Here is a 24,456-nt window from a genome sequence, read left to right as displayed (position 1 = left end):
GCTGCAAACATGACTTTGGGTGATTGCCCAGGTAGCTAGTTGTCTCTGTGATTTGTTGCATGTTTTGGAAGTTGTTTTACTGAACTTCCTAATTACCCAGTTAACATTATTTCCCTTCTCAGATCTTTGATGGGGTTGAAGACTATATAAATGTAGTTACCTTTTTCTCACGACTTGGCCAAGTTATTTATTATACAAGACCTAAGCTAGTTAGAATAGGATATTTGTACTTATTGTATATAATTTCATAGTAGGTTTAGAACTCTCTTACTTAAATAAAAGGGGGAGGTGTTGCGGGAGGTCTTTCCGCCCCTCCAACCAATAGCTGCTGTGATACCAGCCCATTGGGGCGTGGTCTCACTCCCTTTAAAAAAGCGGCTATTTCCTCTGCTCGCTCTCTTCTCTTACTGCTCCGCTGGAGACGAGACTCCCTTCCTGGTTGCGCAGATGGCTGTTGTCTGGGATTGTGATCTGTAAGTTTTTTCCCCTTTAAATAAATAACACCCTATTAATCATAACTCCAAACTGGTGTTGCCTTGTTCGTGACTTACGCCTTCAATGGGTCCCTGTTCAACAGACAACTTGCTCTTTAGAAGCCTCTCTGTTCTAATTAGTGTCAAGGAAGAGGAGTTCTTCAGACAAGTTCTTCAGACTCTTCTTGCATAAATTTAAATTTAATTAAACTTCACTGTTCTGTCTTTGCTAACACGTGCATCACCTTCCGCTTATGAATGTGCCTTAGCAATGCAAGATGAATCGAGGTCCCAGATCAGCTCTGCATTGGCCTTCTCATGTAACTATTACTAATGTTTTAGACTTAGCTTTTTTTTTCTTTAAGGAAAAGTCTTGTAATATAGCACTTGTCAGCTTAAAATCTGCATTAATAAAAGTAAACAAATTTTAATATGGTTTGAATGATGATGCCATCATCAAAATTCATGCGGAAATTCAATTCCAATATTAAGACATATAGCCTTGGGCTAGTGTCTGAGTCATAAGAAGCCTGTCTTCTTGCTATATGTCTTTTCCTAGTGTGAATGTTTATTCACTCCAGACAGGGAAATGGTGACAGACAAAATAATTCTGCCCCAGTATAGCTTAAGAAAACAGTGGGTTTGTAGGATTTTCTTGCAGAATCATAGTTAAGGAGTTACCTGAAGAAGCGTGGGTCACTCAAAGGCAGCTGCATGACAGGAAAGCTCACCCTAGCATCAGGGATGACTCACAAAATCTGAATCTCTGAAGTTTCCTGCTCAACTTCCAAGCAGCCCCTCTTCTCTATTAACTGCTCACTGTTTATAGACCCTTGCAGACAGGTCTTTCTGAGCTTCCTGGCTCTTACAACTTCTGTGATCCCCATAAGTTTCATTACCTTCTTATGAGTATTTCCTTCTCTAAGAGATTGACTGTTGGAATTTAGAGGAAATAACAACATGTCTCCTGACTATGAGTGCACAGACTAAGATCTGTTACTTTGGAGTGATAAACTCCCACGTGGAAATGTCATGTAACTGATTTCCTAATCTTGTGTTCCTGGGAGAGGTTCAAGTTAGAACAATAATTTAGTTCTACCCATATATTGATGTCTTTTAATTATGGTACCAGTGTAAACACCGAATTTCAACAAAAACTGAAAAGAAAATGTAATCCATGCTGAAGCACATGCCTTGAAATCCATAATCACTACCTCTGGCCAGAAGATGAAAGAACAGAACTGTGTGGTGAGATTGCTAGGCAGAGTTACTTCAAAGCCTGGGCCAATCATGACTGGCTCTGTATGATAGTGGAAGCAGGACAGTATCCAAGGACTCTTGACCATGGTCGGATCTAGATTTCCACCTAATATCTAGATGATATTTAAGTTGCCAGATGGCACAAAACAAAAAAGAATAATCTTAATTGTGCTGATTGTAAATTTTTAAATTAAACATTTTTAAACAATCAATGAACAAGCCAAAATTAGCAGCAACAAGGATGAAAGTAAAATTGAGAACTTACAAATCAAATTGAAAAGAACACTAGTGTTAAAAAGAACATTAGTTCTTTAAGAATTCTTTTTAGACCAGTACTGACTTCAAACTCTGTTTGAATCACAGTTATAGATAAGGTTTCCTAAATTTTTACCTACATAGGTTTTGTTGATTACTTAAACTACTTTAAGTCTAACATATCAACTCATGAATAATAAGTTTTATGAGTGACACTGAATTTGAATATTTTTCATCTGTGAGATCAGGGATTGGTCAGCAATTGCTTCTAGAAGGAAAGTAGGGATGCAGATATCAAACAGGAATGTCTATAGTACACAGCACAGTTTCTGACAGAGAACAGCTGTGAGACTTCTCTCCTATAGTGTTTAAGCAGTTAACTGTTGGAGTAGGGAGGAAGGCAACTCAGAGTTGATATAGTTGACTCTATGTAACAACTCACCTATTGCTACCCTAAGTAGCATGATTAAATTCTGGATAAGAGTGGGGTTGTTGTGGTGGTGGTGGTGGAGGAGGAGATGGTGGTGGTGATGGTGGTAGTGGTAGTGGTGGTGTTAGTGTTGATGGTAATGGTGGTGGTGGTGGTGATGGTGGTAGTGGTGGTGGTGGTGGTGCTGCTGCTGCTGCTGCTGTTGGGTTGTTGATGTTGCTGCTGTTGCTATTGGTTTGTTGTTGTTGTTGGGCTAGCCTCCCACTATATAACCCTTCTGGTCTGGAACTCAATATATAGACCAGGCTGGCCTCATACTCACAGAAATCCATGGGATTGTTTCTCTTGAGCTGTACTTTTAGGACAAATAGAAACAGACTGCAGTATTATGCAGCAATTTCCTCCAAAATAAACCATGTCATCTTAGAAGGAGGATCATTAAGACCCAAGATATTCTAAATGGAGATGAAACCTTGGATCATTCAGGGTAACTGTTTAAGGCCCAGGGTGACCTAAATGAGGTTTCTTAATACTCACAAAGTAAAAACTGAAAAGCTTCAAGAATTCTTCTAAATTGACCAGATGCTCTAGGCCCCTCATTCCTCAAGCTTATAGAAGCAGAGAGGACTGTTAAGCTGTGCAACTCTGAAGGAACTCAGACAAGCTGAGTGGCCTAGACAGAGACTCACCAAACTGCTTGGAAGAACACCCTCCAATGTCTCCACATGCCTGAAGGCTATGCAGTGTGCTCCACTTTCATGAACTGTCACTCATGTTGGGGTGGGAGCACTTGGGAGGGAGGGTTGATCAGCTCATGGTGGCTAGAAAGCAGAGAGAGGAAGAGTCAGAGAAGAGTCAGGGCTTGGGTCCCAAATTCCCTTCAAGGACACATTCTAAATTGTCTAATTTCCTTTTGTTAGGCCCTAAATCCTCAAGGGTCCAGCAACTTCCATTTCTCTGGGATACTATCATCTAGGGATCCATTTTTAATATGTGAGCCTTTAAATGCCTTTCATATTTAACTGCAACAGTAAGGATTTAGGAGAAGCGTCATGAAAGAGAGAGCATTAAAGTGATCCCTCCTCACCAATTCTCATACTTGGCCTTAGCGTATCAATCAGAGACAAACTCACTTGTACTTTTCTATTGGTCAGTACACACCTGGAATCCCAGCAGTTGGAAGGTAAAGGCAGAAGGATTGGGGGAGTTCAAAGCTTGCCTCAGCTCCAGAGTGAGTTTGAGGGTGACCCAGAATACACAAGATTCTATCTCAAAAATAGATAGATGATAGATGATAGATAGATAGATAGATAGATAGATAATGGGTAGATAGATAGATAGATAGATAGATAGATAGATAATAGCTAGCTAGTTGGATAGATAGATAGATGATAGATAGATAAATAATAGATAGATAGATAGATAGATAGATAGATAGATAGATAGATAGATAGATGATAGATAGATAGATGATAGATAGATAGATAGATAGATAGATAGATAGATAGATACCCAAAATGCTCTGCACTCTTTTCCTCTTAAAGCAGGTAGAAAAAAAAAATCTTACCAAAGTTTCTAAAACTTTGATTCATTAATCCAGGTTAGTCAGTGAGGTTTGTTACTTTGACATGGTGCTACTGGTTTTGAAATAGCTTGATGATGAATTGTTACATTATTTTTCCCGTTAAAATGGACCCTTGAAGATTCTTTATTTCAGGCCCAAGCATGATTATTAAGCTTATCAAGAGCTATTCATTTCCATTATATTGGGTAATAGTCCCTCTTTCGTGATGAATTTTAATCCCTATTTTGATTTTTAAATGTATATATTTTTATTAAATTAAGCAAGGGAAATCACACTTTGCTTTGGCCACTAAACTATCAGAAATGGAAGGAAATTTAATAAAAAGTCCCGCCATGCCACCTAGTGACTAGGATTAAAATCACATACCTTAAAAAAATAAATAATAAAATAAAAATAAAAAATAAGAGCCCCATCTCCCCACAGAAGGAAACTGGGAGACCTTGAAACACTAAACTTGAAACATGAATGTCTATTGCCTGCCAATCAAAGAAAACATAAAATGTCTGACATTTGCTACTCTGGAAAAGCTGTAGATCCCATTCTGAACAGAGTACTTTACCGTGACCTGTGATTCACTTATGACTAACGGCCTCTGGGAAATCTGTGGCTTCCTCAGTAGGAAATATCAGGAGGAATCATTTGCGTGTGAGTGACAGTCACACCCAGAATAGAATGGGAAAGGCAAAGTGATGCCTCCACACTCAGATCCCAGCAGTGGCGGCCTATTCAGACATCCCATCATGCATCGCCTCACCAGGGCCTGAAATTGGGCTGCTACAGGAAACCCATGTACCATTGTCACCAACCTCGGTTTTACAGCAGGACTGTCAGTCATGAGGTGCTGTTTCTAGACTTTACTCAAAGCCTTTAAACAGTAAGCTCTTATATTAAACAAATTCCAGTCCTTCACATCCTGGTACCTAAGGCAGAAGCCCAGAAGTAGGGGGCACCTCCTGTAGCTGACTCATATTGTCTGCTCTTTAGGGTGCCCTAGGGTGAGGAGATTCTAAATAAATATAAGATGATGTGTGAGTGTGTGTGTGTGTGTGTTGTGATGATCAGCTAATTTCAAACATATAATCCATATCAGTGTTTGACATTTAGGAAAGTATTATTATTACTGTTGCTGAGAAACAAAACTGACAGACTCTCAGTGGAATATTCAGACTAGTAAAGTTGAGTTCTTGCCATGACCCTGCCTGATCCTAGAAGGATGAGTTAGCTTCACTTCTCACTTGGAACATGTAAAGTTCCTGGAAAAGTGTGTACCTATATTCTTAGAATTATTGAATTATTCAGAGTTCTTAAAGGAAGCTGCTGGAGAAAGCTATTATTAGTGTTTGCAAACACTGAGTGTATGACTAGATCTGATAGGATTTAAGATTCAGTATTGATAAACTGTGAACTTGTGACTCACCTTTCTTTTTTCCATGGGAATGAAGTGTAAGATAAAACAACACATTTCTCTTTACAGTAAGCAAAACCAAGCTGGTAAAAGCCCTAGAGATCATTGCTTGTTCTTAGGAGTCATTTAAATTCAGAGTTAATTAGAAATCACTGATTAATATTTTAAGGTCCATCTCAAAGAAAACACACAAAAGGGTGTGGGTGCCTAGAAACAGAAAAGAATGAGCCCCATAGAACTAAAAATGTAGGGATTCTATAGATAAGTTTTATCAGCTTCCATAAATTATGTTCCATATTTGTAGATGTTAAAAATGAGTTTCCTGGAACTGATACACAACAGTTAGGTTATACTTTGAATAAATATGGGATCTCCCACACCTCAGTTTACATCTCCAGAATCTTAACACTTATATTTAACACAGTTTTTAGGAAGCACTGAATTTCTCATTGTCTAAAACAAAATCATTTCCACCAGTTTTATTTCACACATCAGCCCTTGTTCATTCTGTGTCTAGCATGTCCCAAGGTCTGGTGAGAAGAGAGCAAATAGTCCAGACCCATTGACCTTAGAGTGCTCAGGAGGTAATGCCTGCTGGGTGGGTGACACAAGAGGGAGCAAAGAGGCCTCCTCAGCTTCCTAGCCTTTGCCTAAAACACAAAATTGACTCTTAGCCCCACAGGGGAGTTGGAAGAGTTAAAAAAGACAAACAAAGCAGTAAACTTTAATATAATTGTTAATATTAATACAACCATCATGTTAATGTTTCATCAGCATTCTCTCCTCACAATATTGTAGAAAAGAAAAAAAGTTATGCGTGTTTGGTGTTAATCTGTGCACTTTCAATCTGTGACTCAGATTCCACACACTGCTGGAATTGGTTTGCTGATATCCCTGAGAGAAATGTCTCTCTGGGGTTTGAGTGTGAGCACATGGCTATCTAGCAGGCAGGTTAGTTCTGGTTAGTTCAGTTCCTCTGCTTTTTCCCATGAAAAATGGCATATCGGACCCACATCCTATACCTGCTCATCACCAGTGGCCAGGTCAATGGAGAAAAGGTGCAGGTAGTCTTGGACTCTGCCCAGTAGGCATTGTTTGCCCTGTTTAACCAGTGCAGCCATGCTGGAAATCTTGTGGAATCACAAAAATGGGATATCAAATCTAAAGGCTCTGTATTAGGGTGACTGACATAGCAGCATCGTTCATGATCCCCGAATATTCACTGCTTTCTGGAGGTACTACAAGGAAACCTAGGAGCTTTTATTTGCATGGCATGACAAAAAATTCAAAGAGATGATCAAGGGGTCTGAAAGAAGCTTCAGGGAAAGTTGGGATGCCTACACCCATCCCCCGAGTTACATGGAGTATAAAATGTCAGCCATCCAGGGTCTACATCAGCCTTTTCTTGTCCTGACCAAAGAATAAGGTTTAAAAATAAAGTTACCACATGTATTTGTTAGGTTTTTGTCAAATTGGCACAAGCTAGAGTCATCTGAGAAGAGGGAACCTCAATGAACAAATGCCTCCATTAGATGGGCATGTAGGAAAATCTATGGGAGATTTTCTTATCTAATGATTGATGTGAGGGAGTTCAGCCTACTCGGTGCAGTGGCACCCCTGGTATGGCGGTTTGAATAAGAATGGTCCCCATAGGCTCATATATTTGAAAGCTTAGTATTAGGGAGCAGCACTATTTGAAAGGATTAGGAGGTGTGGCCTATCGGAGGAAGTGTATCACGAGGAATGGACTTTGAGGTCTCAAATGTCCATCCCAGGCCCATTTTCTCTCTCTTGGCTAGGGCATTAGGATGTAACTCTCAGCTACTTCTCCAGCACCATTCCTGTGTGTGAGCTGCCATGCTTCTCACTATGATGATAATGGACTAAATCTCTCAAACTGTCAGCAGGTGTCTCAATTAAATAACATCTCTTAGAAAAGTAACTTGGTCATTGTATCTCTTCACAGTAATAGAACAGTGACTAAGACACCTAGGCAGGTGGTCCTGGGTGGCATAAGAAAGCAAGCCTTGAAGAGTAAGTCAAGAAGCAATAGTCCTCCATGATCTCTACTTCATTTTCTGCCTCTGGTTCCTGCTCTACTTGAGCTCCTGACCTGGCTTCCCTCAGTGATGAACTGTGATTAGAACATGTAAGCCAAACAAACTCTTTCCTCCCTACCTTGCTTTTGCTAGCAGTTTTTATCAGAGCAATAGAAAGCAAAGTAGGACATGATGACATTCCTCCGCAGTGCAGTCAGATTCCATTTCCAAACTTGGGTTCAGTAGATGGCAGAAGAACCTTCTGTGATATTTACTGTCAGTTCCACTGAATGTTTGCCTTAGAGAGAGAGGCCTTACCCAATTTACTGTTCAATAATGCACTGAAATAAGCCCATACATAAATCCACTGCAAGACAAATGGAAATTGTAAGGCATTAAATAAGTAAACAGTGCCATGAACTACACAGAAGAAAAATCCTGCTTTAAGAAAACAAGCTTTGTGATTTTTGAGGCCACGGGAAGCATCCCCCTGGTCCTTCTGTCCTCTGTCCATTGAAACTGTCCTGGGGTTTCAGTGATGGCCCTTTCAAGATTGGAAACACTTTGGTCTCTAAATTGAAGTTATCAATAAGTAAAAACAAGGATGAACAAACTGTCAGATGGCTGTTTTGACACCTGAAGAAGTAAATGTAAATATCTTTAATATATTATGTATGTACTTATTATTTCAACAGAATTGTTGAAACTGTGGATAGCAGTTTTTTTCAATCTGCAGTTGAAAATAGAGGAATGTATGCAGTTAGTCACTGGTAATGAAAGACAGCTGACTAATGAATGGTTTGCCTCATGACCCAGATATACCACTCTTGCACATATACACAAAGTTCTCTCCATGCTGCCACAAGGACACTTGTTCAACCATGCTCACTGTAGCTTTATTCATAATAGCCAGAAACTAAATGACCTAGATGACCCTCAATAGAAGAATAAATTTAAAAAAACATGTACATTTATGCAATGGTGTATTATTCAGCTGTTAAAAATATGACATCACAGCCAAACGGATGGTACTCAAAAAGTTCATTCTAAGTGAAGTAACCCAGACACAGAAAGACAAATGGTATGTGTTCACTTATAAGCGGAATTAAGCATTAAGTAAGTTATAACCAACCAAAATCTTTAGATGCAGAGAGGTTAGGTAAAGAGGAGGGGCCGGGGGGGGGAGCTTATGGATCTCCTTGGGAAGGTGAAATAGAATAGATTTTTATATGTAGACTGGGGATGGTGGGGATTGAAGTGTGAGGGATCAAGCTGGTGTGGGGAGGAGATGGCTTGGAGAGATAGAATACAGGGAGAGGTGACTGGAATTGGGGACATTTGGAGGGTGGCATGGAAACCTAGTGCAGTGGAAACTCCATGCAATTTGTGAAGGTGATATAATGAGGGATACAAAGTGTCACCCGGTCACCTCTTGTAGTCAAGTATTCAGTTGAGTTGTTGGCCAAAGGGGTCTTACGGAAATTCACAAACAATCCAGGCTGACGCTAAGATAGAGGGTTGCTCTCTGCAAACTGACAGTGGGTCCCGTTGCAAAGGACAACACCCACACAACTCATTGAACGTGGAATGGTTGAGCTAGTACATAAATGGAGCCTTCATACCAAGGTTCTAATCTCTTTGGTAGGGGGAGGCATTATATAGGTTACTGAAGGAGAATTGTGGACACCAACCCAGCCACAAAACCTTTGACCTACAACCTGTCCTCCCTCCAAAATATACTAGGGCAATGTTGGCACAAAACTTGTGGGAATAGCCAACCAATGTCCAATTTTACTTACAGCCTACTCCATAAGAAGAAGCCCATACCTAACACTGCTTGGGTAACAAGAATCAGAGACTAGATACCTCAGAGACGTAGGGTAAAACCAAACAAAACTGGACAAAAAAGAAAAAAAATCAATAAAACAATTCCTAAAGATATTCTGCTATATTCATAGATCAGTCTCTTATCCATTTATCATAAAAGAGGCTTCTTCCAGCAGCAGAGGGGAACAGATCTAGAGACCTCCAGCCAGATATTATGTGGATCAAGAGTGTAAAATAGAGGAGGTCTAAATAAAATCCCTCCCCTCAGAGTTCAAGGAATCAAATGGAGGGACTGGAAAGATTCTAAGAGCCAAGAGAGATGGAAAACACCAGGAGAACAGGATCTCTTAATCAGCTAAGCAAGACACATATGAGCTCACAGAGACTCAAACAGCAAGTACATGGCCGTCAGGAGTCTGCAACAGGTTCTCTGCATATATATTATAACTATTAGCTTAGTATTTTTGGTGGACTCCTGACTGTGAGAACAAGTGGTCTCTGATTCTTGTGCCTGTTCTTAGAATTCTTTTTCTCCTTTTGGGTTGCTGTGTCCAACTTCGATGTGATAGTTTTTTTTTTTTTTAATTTACTGTATTTTGTTATCTCTAAGAAGCTTGTCCTTTTCTAATGAGAGACAGGAGTGGATCTGGAGGGGAGAAGAAATGGAGAGCTCCTGGGGGGGGGATGGTGGGGTGGAACTACAGTCAGAATATATTGTATGGCAAAAAAATCTAAGAATCTATCTTCAATAAAAGAAAATGTCACACTCCATAGAGCGTATAGAGTTTAGTTCAGTGAGACAAGTAGATTGTCTCTATAGTCAGCCAATAAGCAAGAGGTCACTAAAAGGCAGCTATGTGAACCAGACAGTCCCAAACAAAACTTTACTTTTAAAAATTTATTTATTTTGCTTTCAGACCAGTTTTCCCTCCCTCTGCTCCTCCCATTCCCTTCCTCTTCGCTTCTATCCCCAGTCTCAATCCATTGCTCCTCTGTTTCTGTTATGAAATGGGCAGTCATCCCACGGTATCAACAAAGTATAGCATACCAAGTTTCTGAAAGTTTAAGCTCTCTCCCTTGTATTTAGACTGGGCAAGGCAACCCAGTGTGAGGAATAGGTTCCCAAGAGCCAGTCAAAGCATTAGGGACAGTCCTTCTCCCATTGTTATGAGTCCCACAAATATACCAAGCTATACAACTGTCACATATATGTTAAGGGCTTTGGTTAGTCTTTTGGAGGCTCCCTTGTTCCGACCAATACTTTAAGTGTGGCAGATACTGCTTTCATAAGTATCTTCCCATCTTTAAGAAGATCATTATGTTGGAGAAGAAAGACATATACATAAGTTTAAAGAGTTAAATAATATCAAAAATTTTTAGTAATGTTGTTTTACAAAAGAAAGCTGTTTAGCAAATGCTGTGAGTTAAGGTAATATTTCTTTATTGTTATAATCTCTTGATATTGGTATCTTTTCTCTATAGAGTTTAGATAAAGGCAAGTCCATATATATTGTAAGTTAACATTGGAGAAGAAGATGGATGACTATTAACTATTTACAGTTTATTTTTACAATAACTTAGGATGTTTGCTTTTGGCCATGTCTGTAAAATTATTGTTCTCCTTATATAGGGCTGTGACACACAGATGATTTATGAGCTACTCCTAAGATTGAAATCCACTATTTATTTACCTGGTGACTTTGTGTATAAAAAGGTAAGTGCATACTATTTTCAAGTGCACAGTTAATAAGACATTAGAGGAATTTGGACATAGGTCAATAATGTATTTGAAGTAAAAATCTATCCATAGTGACTTCCATATTATAAAGCACTAAACAATACATTTAATTCTTGGAGTTCAAAATAGAACAAAATAATATAGATTCCATTGTATATGTCATTGGATAGACATGTAGGTAGTTTGAAAAGATATTTGTATAAATGTAAAATATCAGAAACAATATGCCATCAAATTTGAACATTTTAAATGAAGGACAAACTATAAAAGTGATAGGTGCTTTTCCTTTTCCTGCATCATCGGCAAGCTATCTGCTATTTCACACAATTAGTAGATAATCAATGCCATTTTTAAAACTTTATTGTGAATTTTATGACTAAAAAAGTATCATATGTCTATTATTTCTTAAATAGAAAATATAAACCACAATCATGAAATTCTATCATGAAGAAATAATAACTGTTCGTATATTGTGTCTGTCTTTTTACACAAATTGATGGGTCTCATTATGTTGCCCTGGCTAGCCTGGAATCCACTATATAGGCCAGTCTACCCTGCAACTCATAGAGAGCTGCCTATCTCTGCCTCTCAAGCATTGGAATTAACAGGTGTACATCACCACACCAGTCTCTGATCAATATCTTAAAAAATAATTAAGAACATGTCTATAATCACAGCACTCAGGAAAGGATGAGGCAAGAGTATCACAAGGTCTGAGTCAATAGGAGTGACACAGGGAGTTCTGAGTCATCAGTTCTAAGACATCCTCATTTATAGAGCAAGTTCTTTTCCAAAAACAAGAGACAATGAGATCCTGAATTTTGTATCTAAAGAAACTAACTCAATGATGAAGCGAACAATCAAAATCTAAAATAGAACATAAAAGTATGTGTACATGTAAAATTAAAGTAGGAAGTAAAATGTGTAGGAGGACAAAGGAGACTAATAGGAGATACAAAAGAAAGGGAAGGTAGAGAGGTATAGTGTGATATATATGTTCAACATGTTATATATATACTTGTATAAAATTTTAAAAACAAATAAGATATAAAAATAAAAGAAAGTGAACAATACAAAAAATTGGACATGACCTCAGGCCTTGGAGAATTCACAAGTAAGTGTAGATGAAAAGCACTTACTCCATTCCAAAATAGTGTAGAATAAATACCAGGTTATAGGACAAAAGCAAGGGCAGCTGCTGGAAGACTTCTGAAGAAGAAGCCTGTAATAAGTCTTGGGAAATAAACTTAAGTGAATCCAGTTACGTATGGAAAAGAACTGGCTGGGCCAGGGAAGGGAGGAAGGGATTTGTGGCTGCAGGAAGAATGTAGAGAACTACAGTAAGACGTATTAAAGCCATTTAAATTATGTATTCCACAAACAGTAAGCCAGTTGTTTTTATTTGTTTGGGGGAAGGTTGTCATTGTCTTGTTTATCTGTTTGTGTTTGAGGAAGGTTGTTGTTATTGTTTTGTTTATTTATTTGTTTATTGAAACAGGGTTTCTCTATGTAGCCATGGCTGTCCTGGAATTCACTCTGTAGACCAGGCTGACTACAAACCCACAAATCCACCTGTCTCTGCCTCCCAAGTGCCGGGATTAAAGTGTATGCCACCACTTCCCAGCTGCAATAAACAGTTTTTAATATTCTGGGACAGGTGTTATAATGGGTAATGAGCAAAAAACAACCAAAGTCCTTCAGAGGTTTACAGTCTAGACTAAGGTGTTCAAATCACAGTATGTCAGCATCATATGAACTAAGGAGTCAGTTCCACACATAAACATTCAGCTGGTCCTGATGAGTCCCCCATATTAGTCTAAAAAATTTCCAACTAGTTCCAAAATATGACCATTAGAAAGATTGACTTGAAGGAAGAGAAAGGAAACAAAAAATTAAATTAATTTAATGCAAAACTGTAAAGTGTGCTTATATAAAGAGAAACAGAAGTTGTTAGAAGGCAGAATACTGAAGGCGCTTATTTATATTGGAAGTGGGTAGAGAGAAGTTGTCAGTTTGTCAGCTGTGACCTTTGTAAAGCCTAAAGATAAATAGTCCTTTAGTTAAAAAAAAAAAAAGAAAAGAAAAAGGAAATCGATGGGCTAATATTTTTTATGAGAAGTTGCAGCAATGATCTGAGAGGCAAGACAGAGCCTGTCATATTCAAGTAATGGAAGCAAATAAGGGACTAGAATAGTGGGAAAAGACAAAATCAAATGGGGTGTGAAATATTTCAAATACATCAGATGCAGACACCAGCTTATAGGTGGAATCAATCAGCTGAAAGAAGATGAAATCAAAGGTGAATGTTTGGCAACCGGAATATAATGAAAGCTGGCTTTAAGAGGTCAAGACATGGCATGAGGAAGAAGGCTGAGGCTGTGACTGTGAAGGCACCGATATTACCAAGGAGATCAAAGAAGAGGAATGAGAAAGGGTGGCTGAGAAGGAACTGTCAGCGATAACAGAAAGGAAGAAGAGATTCTGGCACAAGCATATACAACTCATATAAACTCATCCAGGTAGAATACAGAGTGATTGTAAGTGAAATGAAATCAAGCTCATTAAAATGGGAGAGAGGAAGAAAACAAAAGAAAGAAACAAGGCTAATTAAGAGTTTCTTTGGGGGCAGTGGCACACAGGAATGACATAGACTGAGTGCATTAAAACAGATTCAAGTTGTTCCAGGGCCTGAAGGGGCTGGATATTGAGAAAGGAGTAGAAACTTTAGCACTTGTACCTGGTAACAATGCAAATTTGCTTAAAGAAGTGTGAGGTGAAGGGATGCAGCTTTCTAATTTTATCATTATATCAAATTCATCCAATAATAAAAACAAGTGAGTGCATGCATACCTGTGAGGAAAGGAAAGACAAAAGTGGAGGGAAAGGAGGCAGAAGAATACAAGTGACTCTTGTTGGCTTTGATTTAATTTTTAGGTTTGGTTTTTTTTTCTAAATGAAGATTTGCCTGATTCTAAATATTGACAGAGAACAAAAGCTATTACTTGATCAAAGTTTAAGTAGCTGAATTCAATTTGATATGTTTTTACTATTTCCACAAGGACTTGCAGAAAAGAGGAAAGGAAAACAGTCACGCTCAACTAGAGGTTACCTAAATAACTGAAGCAATGGCAGGGTTCCGGTCCGATATTTGAGAAAGTCTGTGGGCCTTCAAGACTACATGGGAGTCTTCTAGGGGTGCTGTGCTACCATCAGAAAATAACCAGCGAGCTTTTCAAGGCTTAGACTTGTGGGACTTCCAAAGGTTCTCATCCAGTATTTCTGCAGTAGAGTTTTGGGAGTTTTACCTCCAAAGGAGCTCTTCATGGTGTTAATGGTAAAGGAACCACTCTTCTGATGAGGTGCCCCGAGTGCTGTGATGCTCCCCACTAGCTTTGAGAATAGCCTCCAGAACAAGAATTCTAATTTTTCTGGCATACACTCTCACTGAGAGTTACCTTGCTCTACCTGAAGTGCTTGCCTTTCAACACTTTCTCCAAATTAGCACAAGAAACAGTCTAAAGTTAGGGTCGATCTTGCTTTGAGCATGCTGTCAGCCTCTGTTCTCATGAGGTGATGTCTACTTCATCTGAATGCTAATTAAGCCTGCAGAAAAGCTTAAATTAACCCAGAAATATGCAAGAGGTAGTGGAAGTTTAGGCTCGCTGATTATGCCTGATCTCCTTGGGAAATTATCAAAATGATCATTAAGAAATAATTAGAAGTTCTGAACTATATTTAAGTACCCATTATGTACTTGTACTTCCAGTCAGTTGTAATAACTGCCTTTGAAACATCATTCCAACTCTTTGAAATTACTTCATACAAAAAATAATAATAACAGGAATAGGACCCTGGCCTAGGGATCCTTCCTAGAGTAAAAGGACACTAATTTTCAAGTGACTTACTTTCCTTTTAAATTGTTCATATTATTCCATTGGTTATTAAAACATCAGTCTTGGTACTGTACTCATTGTAAGATACAGTATATCTGTATGTTTGTCAGGTGATATAGGTGTTATCAGTTTTAATGCTGTCACTGGTCAGCCTTGTAGTTTTTGCTTGAAACTCTTAGCTTATATAACCTCTATTTCCAATTTTCAAAAAAGAGGAAATAAGAGACACCTCTCACTGGAATTTTTACAAGAATTAAATGAAGTACAAAATATTTTCCAGATAAAAAGCAGTGTGCTCTGAGGGAATGAATATATGGTTTAAAACAAGAAGATATGCAAATATCCATTATCTTGATGATTTTTAAGGATTATTTTTATTTATGTGCATGTCTACATTTCTGTATGAGTATATGCTGCAGTGGCATGTCATTTGTATTTTAATAAATAAAGCTTGCTTGAAGATCAGAGAGTAAAACTGGTTAGCCTTACAGACCAGGGAATGGTAACACATACCTTTAATCCCAGTAGTAACATTAGTTTGCCATAGAAATCAGGCAGTGCATGCCTTTAATCCCATCACTAGAGAGGATTATAAAATGGGAGGAGACAGCTCTCACTCACAGTCTCATTCTGAAATTCCTGGAGGCAGGGTTGTTGTTTCGGACTGAGGTTGAACACCAATTTCTCTCCCTGAGTTTTTATAAATCATGCTTCAATATATGCAGGTGTTTCAGGAGATCCAAAAAGGACACTAGATCCCCGGAAGCTGGAGCTAAGGCAGTTGTGAGCCTCCTGATGTGGGTGCTAAGAATTAACTGCTGAGCCATCTCTTCAGCCCCCTATTTTGATAAATTTTCAAAGTACTACACAAAGGCAAATTATTATTGACATTGAAATTATATAAATAACTATAATAAAATCCATATATATTGCAACTTCTGCTTCAACCTATATTTCATGTAAATATATGTTTAGGATAAGAATTTTGTTTTTTCAGATATGAATGAAGAGGTGAAATTTCATAATTGTATATTCCAACATGATAATGGTAAAGCATTTGATTTTTAGGAAAATACCCTAGGTCTTTGGAACTTTAGAAACAGTTTCATGTTTTCAGGTGAGCCTACATGTATGTATATGGGTGTGGACACCAAAGGTTTACCCTAAAGGTCATCCTACATTCTTGTACATTTACTTACTTAAGTAAAAAGTTTATTATTAAACTTGGAACTAACCAGCTCATCTTGTCTAGGTAGCCAGGTAGCCAGGGAACCTCCTGTCTCTGTTTGCTGAGCACTGGGATTATAGCCAGGTCATCATTCTTGCCTGGCTTCTATGTAAGTGTTGGGAATCTGAACCTGTCTTTATGCTTTCATGAAAAGCGTTTATTCGCCTGAGCCATCTTCCCAGCTGTTTACATAGGGATTGTAAACAGGATTGGATTTATAACTACATGAAAACCGGTGGCTCATATTCTAATTTAGATGGTAGGGACATATAAAAAATCGTTGTATTTACATTAAATGTTTAAAATAGCTATGTATTTGGTCTTGTGAACTTCGGTATTCTATTCATATTCGAATATCCATACTGCCTCAGAGGTACAAAATAGCACCATTGATCGATAACCATGAACACACTGTAAGAGGTAAATTGTTGGTTATTACAAGAACTCAGTGAAAACAACTGCGCTGACAGTCTTTCCATGTGGAACAAGAGCTTCAAGGTCTCCTGTTTCCTGAATCACACCTCAGCGGTACAGACAGAAGACAGGACTGACTTTGAATGGCTGAAATTCAGGCTCCTATGTTACATAAAACATCTTCTTTAGGGCTGAGCAATGGAGCCCAAAAGCAGCAGATTTCAACCACCAATATGATCAGTACATCAATCAATATGATACATTTTCTGCCCATGCCCATCCTGAGATAATACAGTGACCAGTGTATCTTCTCATGCCTTGTGATGGTTTGCAGGACTCACATGATGAAAAGTAATGTCTTCCAACGTTTCAAATTACTCCAGATCTTAAAATAAATACCTTCACATGATATTCCTTGTTTCCTTTATTTGTATTTGCTCCTCTCTAAGATCTTAATGTTTTTATTTGGGTTATAACAGTTAAAAAATAAAATAATTAAAATTTTCTTTTTTTAATATGGCCTTTAGGGAGAAATTGGTAAGGAAATGTACATCATCAAGCATGGAGAAGTCCAAGTTCTTGGAGGCCCTGATGGTGCTCAAGTTATGGTTACTCTGAAAGCCGCAGCAGTGTTTGGAGAAATCAGGTATCTGAGAGTCACCTTGTAAGTCTCTAAGCCCATTATTTGTCATAAAAGGACAACCTTAGGTTATAAAATATCCAAATGTCTACTCATTTATCAAAAGTCTGATGTTCTGCCGAAAGTATAGGACAATTAAGGATGTTCATGTTTCTTTTACTTTTTATTCCTTCTCTCAAAAGAACAGACAAAAGAGTAGGTCATGTTCTTCAGTACTAGAACCTAGGTCAGTGCCTGGCTTGTAAATGATGCTCAACCGATGTTGGATTTACATGCACACAAGTAAATGAACAAAGAGTAGGAGAGTCTTGTAACTGTGAGGAAACTTTTGTTAGGTCAACAAAGGGGATTTGAGCAGGTTAGTAATATGATCATGAATGTGGGGCCAGGCTGCCTCACTGTAAAACCCAGTTTATTCACCTGCTGACTTTGTTTCTTATTTGACCCTACTCTTCTTCAGTTCCTTCATCTTAATAATTAGAATTACAATAATGTATATCATAGAGGTTAGAAAACTTGTAAAATATTTTGAGTCTCTCATTTAATTTTTAGTAAATAAGTATTAGCTATTGTTATCATTATTTCTTAATGGCCAGGAGAATATAAGCATAGAATAGAACAGAATGAATACAGAAGGTCCCAAGAGAAAGAATATAAACAGCAAACTTAGACACAATGTGAGCTAACACTTCCATGCATTATTGAATTTAAATTTATTCATTATTCATCCAAAAATTTATTCACTAAGTGGTTAGCACATGCTAGATTGTGAAGTATCACTCAAAACTCAGGGAATACATGCTAAGAATACATAAATTGCTGCCCTTCATTAAGGTGAGAAGAAACTGACAAAAGTTACATAATTAACTAATAGGGCAAATTCACACTATAATGTGGTATTATTTATTGTACTAGAGTGTAAGAAACTGAAAAGAGAAGCTACTGTAAATCGAGTAGTTGAGGATGAACACTCAATGTAAAATATTTGCCCTAAACTTTAATGCAGTAAATAAATATGGAACCACTTAGAAATAGGCAAAAGCCTAAACATAGAACAAACTCATTCGGCCTATGGACAGGTAAATCATCATAGCAAGTAAATAGTGAACAAGGAAAGACATCTTGGCAAGATGAGACCAAAAGTTGAACAACGGCTGGGCTATTGAAAGACTTTTAGACCATGGTAAGAAATTTATGTTTTATTCTCATATCCGAGTTCTAACCAGGCTTGAGCACACTTAATTTCCAATATTAGACAAGATCAAAGATATTCAGAGTGGTATGGATGTAAGTGTAGTAGTCTCAACATGAATGGATGTTAATAAAGAGTTTTAGGCAAAAGAATTGCACAACTGGTATGATTTTAAAAGACAATTCCAACAGATTTGTGGAACGGAGACAGAGACAGGTGAGAACGCAATGGGAGAAAACAATTGCACCTGAGCGGCAGAGATTCCAGTAAAAGATAGCAGTGTCCGGAGCTGAAAAGCTGATGCTTAAGGCAAAAAGTAACACACTAACAATAGTTATTAATTATTTTACATGAGAAAATTGTTACTGCAAATTACCAAGTATCTTGACCAGAACAAGAGCAGCCATGAGTGACAAAGGTAACACTTTAACCCAAGTCCTCATGGCTAAGTGTCCAAATGATGTCATCATATCCCAGAAGGCATTTGATCCGTCCAACTACAGACAATTTCAGGTAACTTCATATAAACATACGTTTTCCTTAGAACATTGAAGCATATTACTTTTCTGTTAGTAATATTACCTTGTTTCTGAATGTTTTCCTCTTTCTTAACAAATAGATGGGCACATTGTTGACCTGCCCTGGAGTAGTGGGAGAAAAACTTGTTAGACTGTCTAAGGCCTGTAAGGCCGGTTTCCATCGCTCCCTTACAGGAAGTGCTTTCAAGAGTAATTAATATTTCTGTGATTTAATAATCAGTTATCTTCAAGGTCATAAAATATACAATAAAACTAATCTGAAACATTACAGAAATTAATTAGCTGGCCTTCCCAAGGGCTGTATTCCCTGAAAAGTAAAGCTTAAAGTGCAAGTACATTAATTGCTGATATTATCGTCACAGGAGGAAATAGCCTAGGAATAGAATCCAGGTGTTGCTGGGTTAGCCCTAAAATAAGCCTGTGTTCCTGACTGCAGCATCGCAAGTCCCTCTTAGTCATTTGGGTTTCAAAAGCCAAATTGAAACAGTAAGGCAAGCCCCTTCTAAGCCTGCAGGAGTCTCCTAGATTCAAGCAAAGAGGAAGTCTTTGCCTCAATTCACTTTGTGGCTGTGGCTGAAGAAAAATAAAGGATCTGTCTGCCTTTCCCAGATGCTCATGTGCTATATAGGCCCACGTCTGTCCCCCATCTAGACTCCAGTCATGTATTCCAGATGGAGGCACGTCTGCCAAGCATCCAGACACTGGAAAGATCTTGTTAATGTTTACTACTCAGAAATGCTGTGACCTTTGTTAAAATGAGCTAAATCTAGCACTGTCACATAGTTTTTTTTACACACTTCTTTTTTCTTAGGAAAAGCTAAGAAAGAAAGGGGTTCAGAGATTTCAAGGCCATTATATATTAATGCAAAAGTGCACTGCTAAAATATAAATTTATAGCCCGTCATACAGAAAACCCAAACCACATTCCCAATTAACATCCAGAAAGTACTAACACCCTATGCTAAAAACAAACAAAAAAAACAAGGGCACAGGCTGCCTATTCTGACTCCATTCTTACCCTCACAAGTGTGTGCAGTGTCAAGTCTTATTTACCACATGGATTTAACCACAACCCACAACCCGTTGCTGTAGGAATTCCTATAGCCAGTAGCCTTTAAGTTACATGCAGAGGACTGTAATCTGTGAGTCTACCCCTAAATAAATAACCCTCTATTATACTCAATTCTGAGCTAGTGTGGGATTTCTTTTGAGTGTCTGTATTCAACCCATCTGCCATCTGTATCTGTTATTATCCCAATTTTCTTGAAATGTTTGAATTTATAGTTTTGTGTTGATCTCATGATTCCAGAAAGCTCCCTAGAAAGACCCAGAAGTAAAAAACTACTGCTTCCCTCAAGGGCCTCAGTAAGTGAAAGTTTCCATCGCAAGGGCTTAAAAGTTTGGGTTGGGAGTAATGATGAGCAGATGGGCATCTCTCATGTTACAATAGCATCCCCTGGAAGATTCCCACTTACACTTCAAGAACTGATTCGCATGAGTCTAATCAACACCCCAAATAGCCCATAACTCCTTGCTCTTTGTTTCCATGGTATTTCATTCATTATACTACAACGATTACTACTAATTTATAGTTAATTTGTTTAGACAGAATTTTCAAGAGACTTGACTATTAAAATGTAAGAACTAGAAATTATCCACCTCTACTTTACCATCATCTATATGTATCTATACAGTCAATAATAGTTTTTATTTACATCCTAACTATATTAAGAATAGTGACATCTCCAACCATAAATTAAATGTTAAAGTTAAACTATCCAAGTATTCACAGGAGGCTATAGAATACAAATGCCACCCGGGCCCAGCATGTCTTTCAGATCTGGCAAGCTTTTGAGGCTAGTTTGTGTATTAACTAATTCTTCACTGTAACAATACCAGAGGTAATTACCTTGTAACAAGAAAAGGTTTGCTTGGGCTCATGGGTTCAGAGTTCTGCCCCACCATCAATTAATGCTGTCATTATTAGCTCATGTTGAGACAATACAGCATATCAGGACCATATGATAATGCAACACTGTTTACTTCATGGCTGAGGTCAAAAGAAAGAGAGAGAAATGAAAAGAAGAAGGGAGGAGGAAGAGGGAGAGAGAGAAAGGGTTAAACTCCCACAATCCCTTCAAAGACACAACTCCAATAATCTGAAAACTTCAAGCTGCTTCTTAATTTTATTTTTCTTTTGGTGTTTCAAGACAGGGTTTCTCTAATTAAAGTAGTATGATACCATGGCCAGCAAGCTCTTCATCTCAAGGATATCCTCAAATATACCTTTTCCACAGATTTTTGACACCTAGCACATGGACATACCTTATGCAGACCACCCTTATACTTCACTATAACAATCAGGTGACAAATCCTTTCTCTAGCCCACATTAGGGACTGCAGCGCTGATCAATCATACACATAATTGTTTCCATATTCTTTTGAAGAGTAGTGAAAGTTCTATCTTCAGACCCTGGTATTTGGATCCTAATGTTCCACAGAAATACACAAGAGAAAGATTTGCCAGGTGGTGGTGGCACATGCCTTTAATCCTAGCACTCCAGAGGCAGAGGCAGGAGGATCTTGGAATTCAAGGCCTGGTCTACAGAACGAGTGCCTGGACAGCCAGGGCTATATAATGGAAAGACTCTGTCAAAATTTCAATTTAAAAAATGAGATCATCCTACATTACCTAAAGGAGTCCCTGTCCTGGCCAGTTTTATGCCCAGTTGATACAAGCTAGAGTCATGTGAAAGGAGGGAATTTTAGTTCAGAAAATTCTTCAAGACATGCCAGCTCAGAGAAGTTTTCTCTGAGTGGACAGAGAAGCCACATCCCACGGCCCTGGGCAGCTTGGCACCATTATAGTAAGCAAATATATGGTACAGTGAGGGAGGGAAACAGACAGAGAGAGGTTTATGCCCTGCTGTGGAATATTGTTTTATGATGTGTTGCATTTGTTAATGCCATGGAACATTTAATGATGCAAAGATGTGTTGCGTTCTTTTATGTTGCATTTGTTTAACTCTGTGAAGCTGTGCTACTTTGCCTGTCTAAAACACCTGATGGTCTAATAAAGAGCTGAACGGCCAATAGCAAGGCAGGAGAAAGGATAGGCAGGGGTGGCAGGCAGAGAGAATAAATAGGAGAAACCTGGGAGCAGAAGGAGAGAGGAGCAAGAGAGATCTGGGAGTGAGAGGAGGAGACGAGAGCATCAGGAGCCAATCACCCAGCCACACAGTCAGCCATGGAGTAAGAGTGAAAATAAGATATACAGAAGTAAGAAAGATAAAAGCCCAAAGGCAAATGGCAGATGGGATAATTTAAGAAAAGCTGGCTAGAAATAAGCCAAGCTAAGACTGGGCATTTATAAGAAAGAATAATACTCCATGTGTGATTTAATTGGGAGCTGGTTTGCAGGCCTTCTAAGAGTGAAGGATGTCATAGCTACATATTGGGGCAGCATCTGTCAGGTCCAGTCTTGATGGGTTCATATGTTTCAGTGTGGATTAGAAATGTTAGTCCGAGTCACCTCCACATCTGACCAGACACCTGCTACCACATTCCCCAGAACCCAGCTTCTAATCTCCAGTTGAATGATTATGGGAAACACTGACCTGATCACGCCCAAATACACGTGCTATTCTTAAGAATATGTACAGAGGTCTTATTCTGGCTTACAAAGTCATACAACATCTAGCCTTGTCTGCCTGTCTACTTCTGGTTACATGCTAAATCCAAACATCCTGCTAATCTCTTCTAGTTCCTTGACTGTGCACTCTGTCCAGCTACAGGGACAGGCTGTTTTGCAGAGGCCCTTACTTCTGCCTGCATACTTTTCCCACCCACCTCCTCCACCACCCTCCTTCTTTACATCTCAGCTTGTTTGGGGTCTTCCCGCATTCCCCACTGTAGGAACCTTCTAGGTCTCCTTCCTATATTTTCTTGTCAAACTTTATTCACTTTTTGAACCATTTTTCTTTGTAGCAAGATGTTTATTGGTGCATTTATTTCTTCATCACCCCCTCCAAATGGAAGTACCAGAGCAGCCACTTATGACTGTTCCAACTATGTTCTCTGCCCTGGGAAGTACTAAAGTTATACCTCTGTGATTTTACTTTGTTTTTAAAAAAAGGCATTCTTCTACCTAATATTTGTGACCACAATACTACATGTTTCCAGAAATACTACATTTCTCTAGTTTGCACAGACCCGGCACAGGCTGCCATGGTCTAGTAGAAACGGCATGTAGTTTGTCCTACTATTCATCCATGTTTGGCCCATAAGTTTGCTGTCACTTGTGCTCCCCTTGCTTTTCTCATGTTTCTACATTCAGCACCTACTCTTTTATAGTCTATTGTCCCCTGTGTTCCTAAATATAGTGATTCTGCTAGAGAGAGCTGTACAGTGCACGGCACCAATTCAGAGGACCCCAACAACATTGTACTTTGTGACTTCATGTGTGACCCACACTGATGCAAAGTTGAAATCAGTAAATGATTACAGACTACGTATATTACAGCTTTTTCTGAAAAAAATAATACTTGTACACACTTACATATGCATAATATACATGCCAAGGCTTCTTAAACTTCTTTCACTCATGACTCTTAGCCTGTGTCTCTTTTTTTTTACATGACCAAGGATATGTAGGTATACTAAATAAGTGTGAAAAGCAAATATTTAATGGTAATCATAAAAAATATCTATTTACTAATACAGGTTGTATTTTGTTTGTTTGTTTTGTTTTTACTCTTTTCTCTTTGCAAGAGCCTGCCACCCAGCTCCCAAATAAATACATGGAGAGACTTGGTTTTGCTTATAAATGTCCGACCTTAGCTTGACTTGTTTCTAGCCAGCTTTTCTCAACTTAAAATATTCCATCTACCATTTATCTCTGGGCTCTTATCTTTCTCTATCCTATATACCTTTCTTTACTTTTTACTGTGGTTTGCTGTGTATTTGGGTGACTGGTCCCTGACCTCCTCCTTTGCTCCATCTTTTCTCTCCCCAGACTTCCCTTCTATTTATTCTCTCTGCCTGTCATCCCCACCTGTTCTTTCTCCTGCCTAGCTATTGTCCATCCAGTTCTTTATTAAGTCATCGGGTGGTTTAGACAGGCAAAGTAACACAGAGTTAAACAAATACGACATAAAAGAATGCAAAACATCTTTGCATTATTAATCAACTGTTCCACAGAATAAACAAATGTAACACGTCTTCAGTTAATATTCCACAACAACCAGGTCTCACTATGTAGCCCTGGTTGGCATGGGATTCTATTTGTTAGCCTGGTTGACCTCAAACTCACAGAGATCCATCTGCCACTGCCTTCTGCATGCTAAGATTACAGGTATGCACTACCATTCACAGAGAAGAATTATAAAAATAAAAACATTTGCTGACCGCGGCAGCAGCCCGGGACAGGGAACTCAGACACCCCTCCTACACTTCCTGGTCATCCTCAGGGGCTACTCTGCCCGATACTTCCTCTCTCTTTCTATCCCACCCAGCTTGCATCCACAACCCTACCCCCCC

At 38.6% G+C, this 24,456-nt stretch overlaps 1 protein-coding gene across 1 annotated transcript in view; it reads left to right on the top strand.

Annotated features, from left to right (window-relative positions):
- Cngb3 (cyclic nucleotide gated channel subunit beta 3) overlaps positions 1–24,456 on the top strand; it is a 129,925-nt gene that overhangs the window by 89,168 nt on the left and 16,301 nt on the right. The window contains exons 14-15 of the mRNA XM_050165855.1: positions 10,905–10,988; positions 17,075–17,193. Of these exons, the coding sequence (XP_050021812.1) occupies positions 10,905–10,988; positions 17,075–17,193 (203 nt within the window). The remainder of the gene's footprint in view (positions 1–10,904; positions 10,989–17,074; positions 17,194–24,456) is intronic.

Source organism: Alexandromys fortis, unplaced genomic scaffold, assembly GCF_014885135.2.
Source record: "Alexandromys fortis isolate MF-2015 unplaced genomic scaffold, M_Fortis_MF-2015_v1.1 scaffold_18, whole genome shotgun sequence".
Taxonomy (NCBI): domain Eukaryota; kingdom Metazoa; phylum Chordata; class Mammalia; order Rodentia; family Cricetidae; genus Alexandromys; species Alexandromys fortis.
Note: the sequence above shows the minus strand (reverse complement) of the source record. Positions and strands in the feature narration are given on the sequence as shown.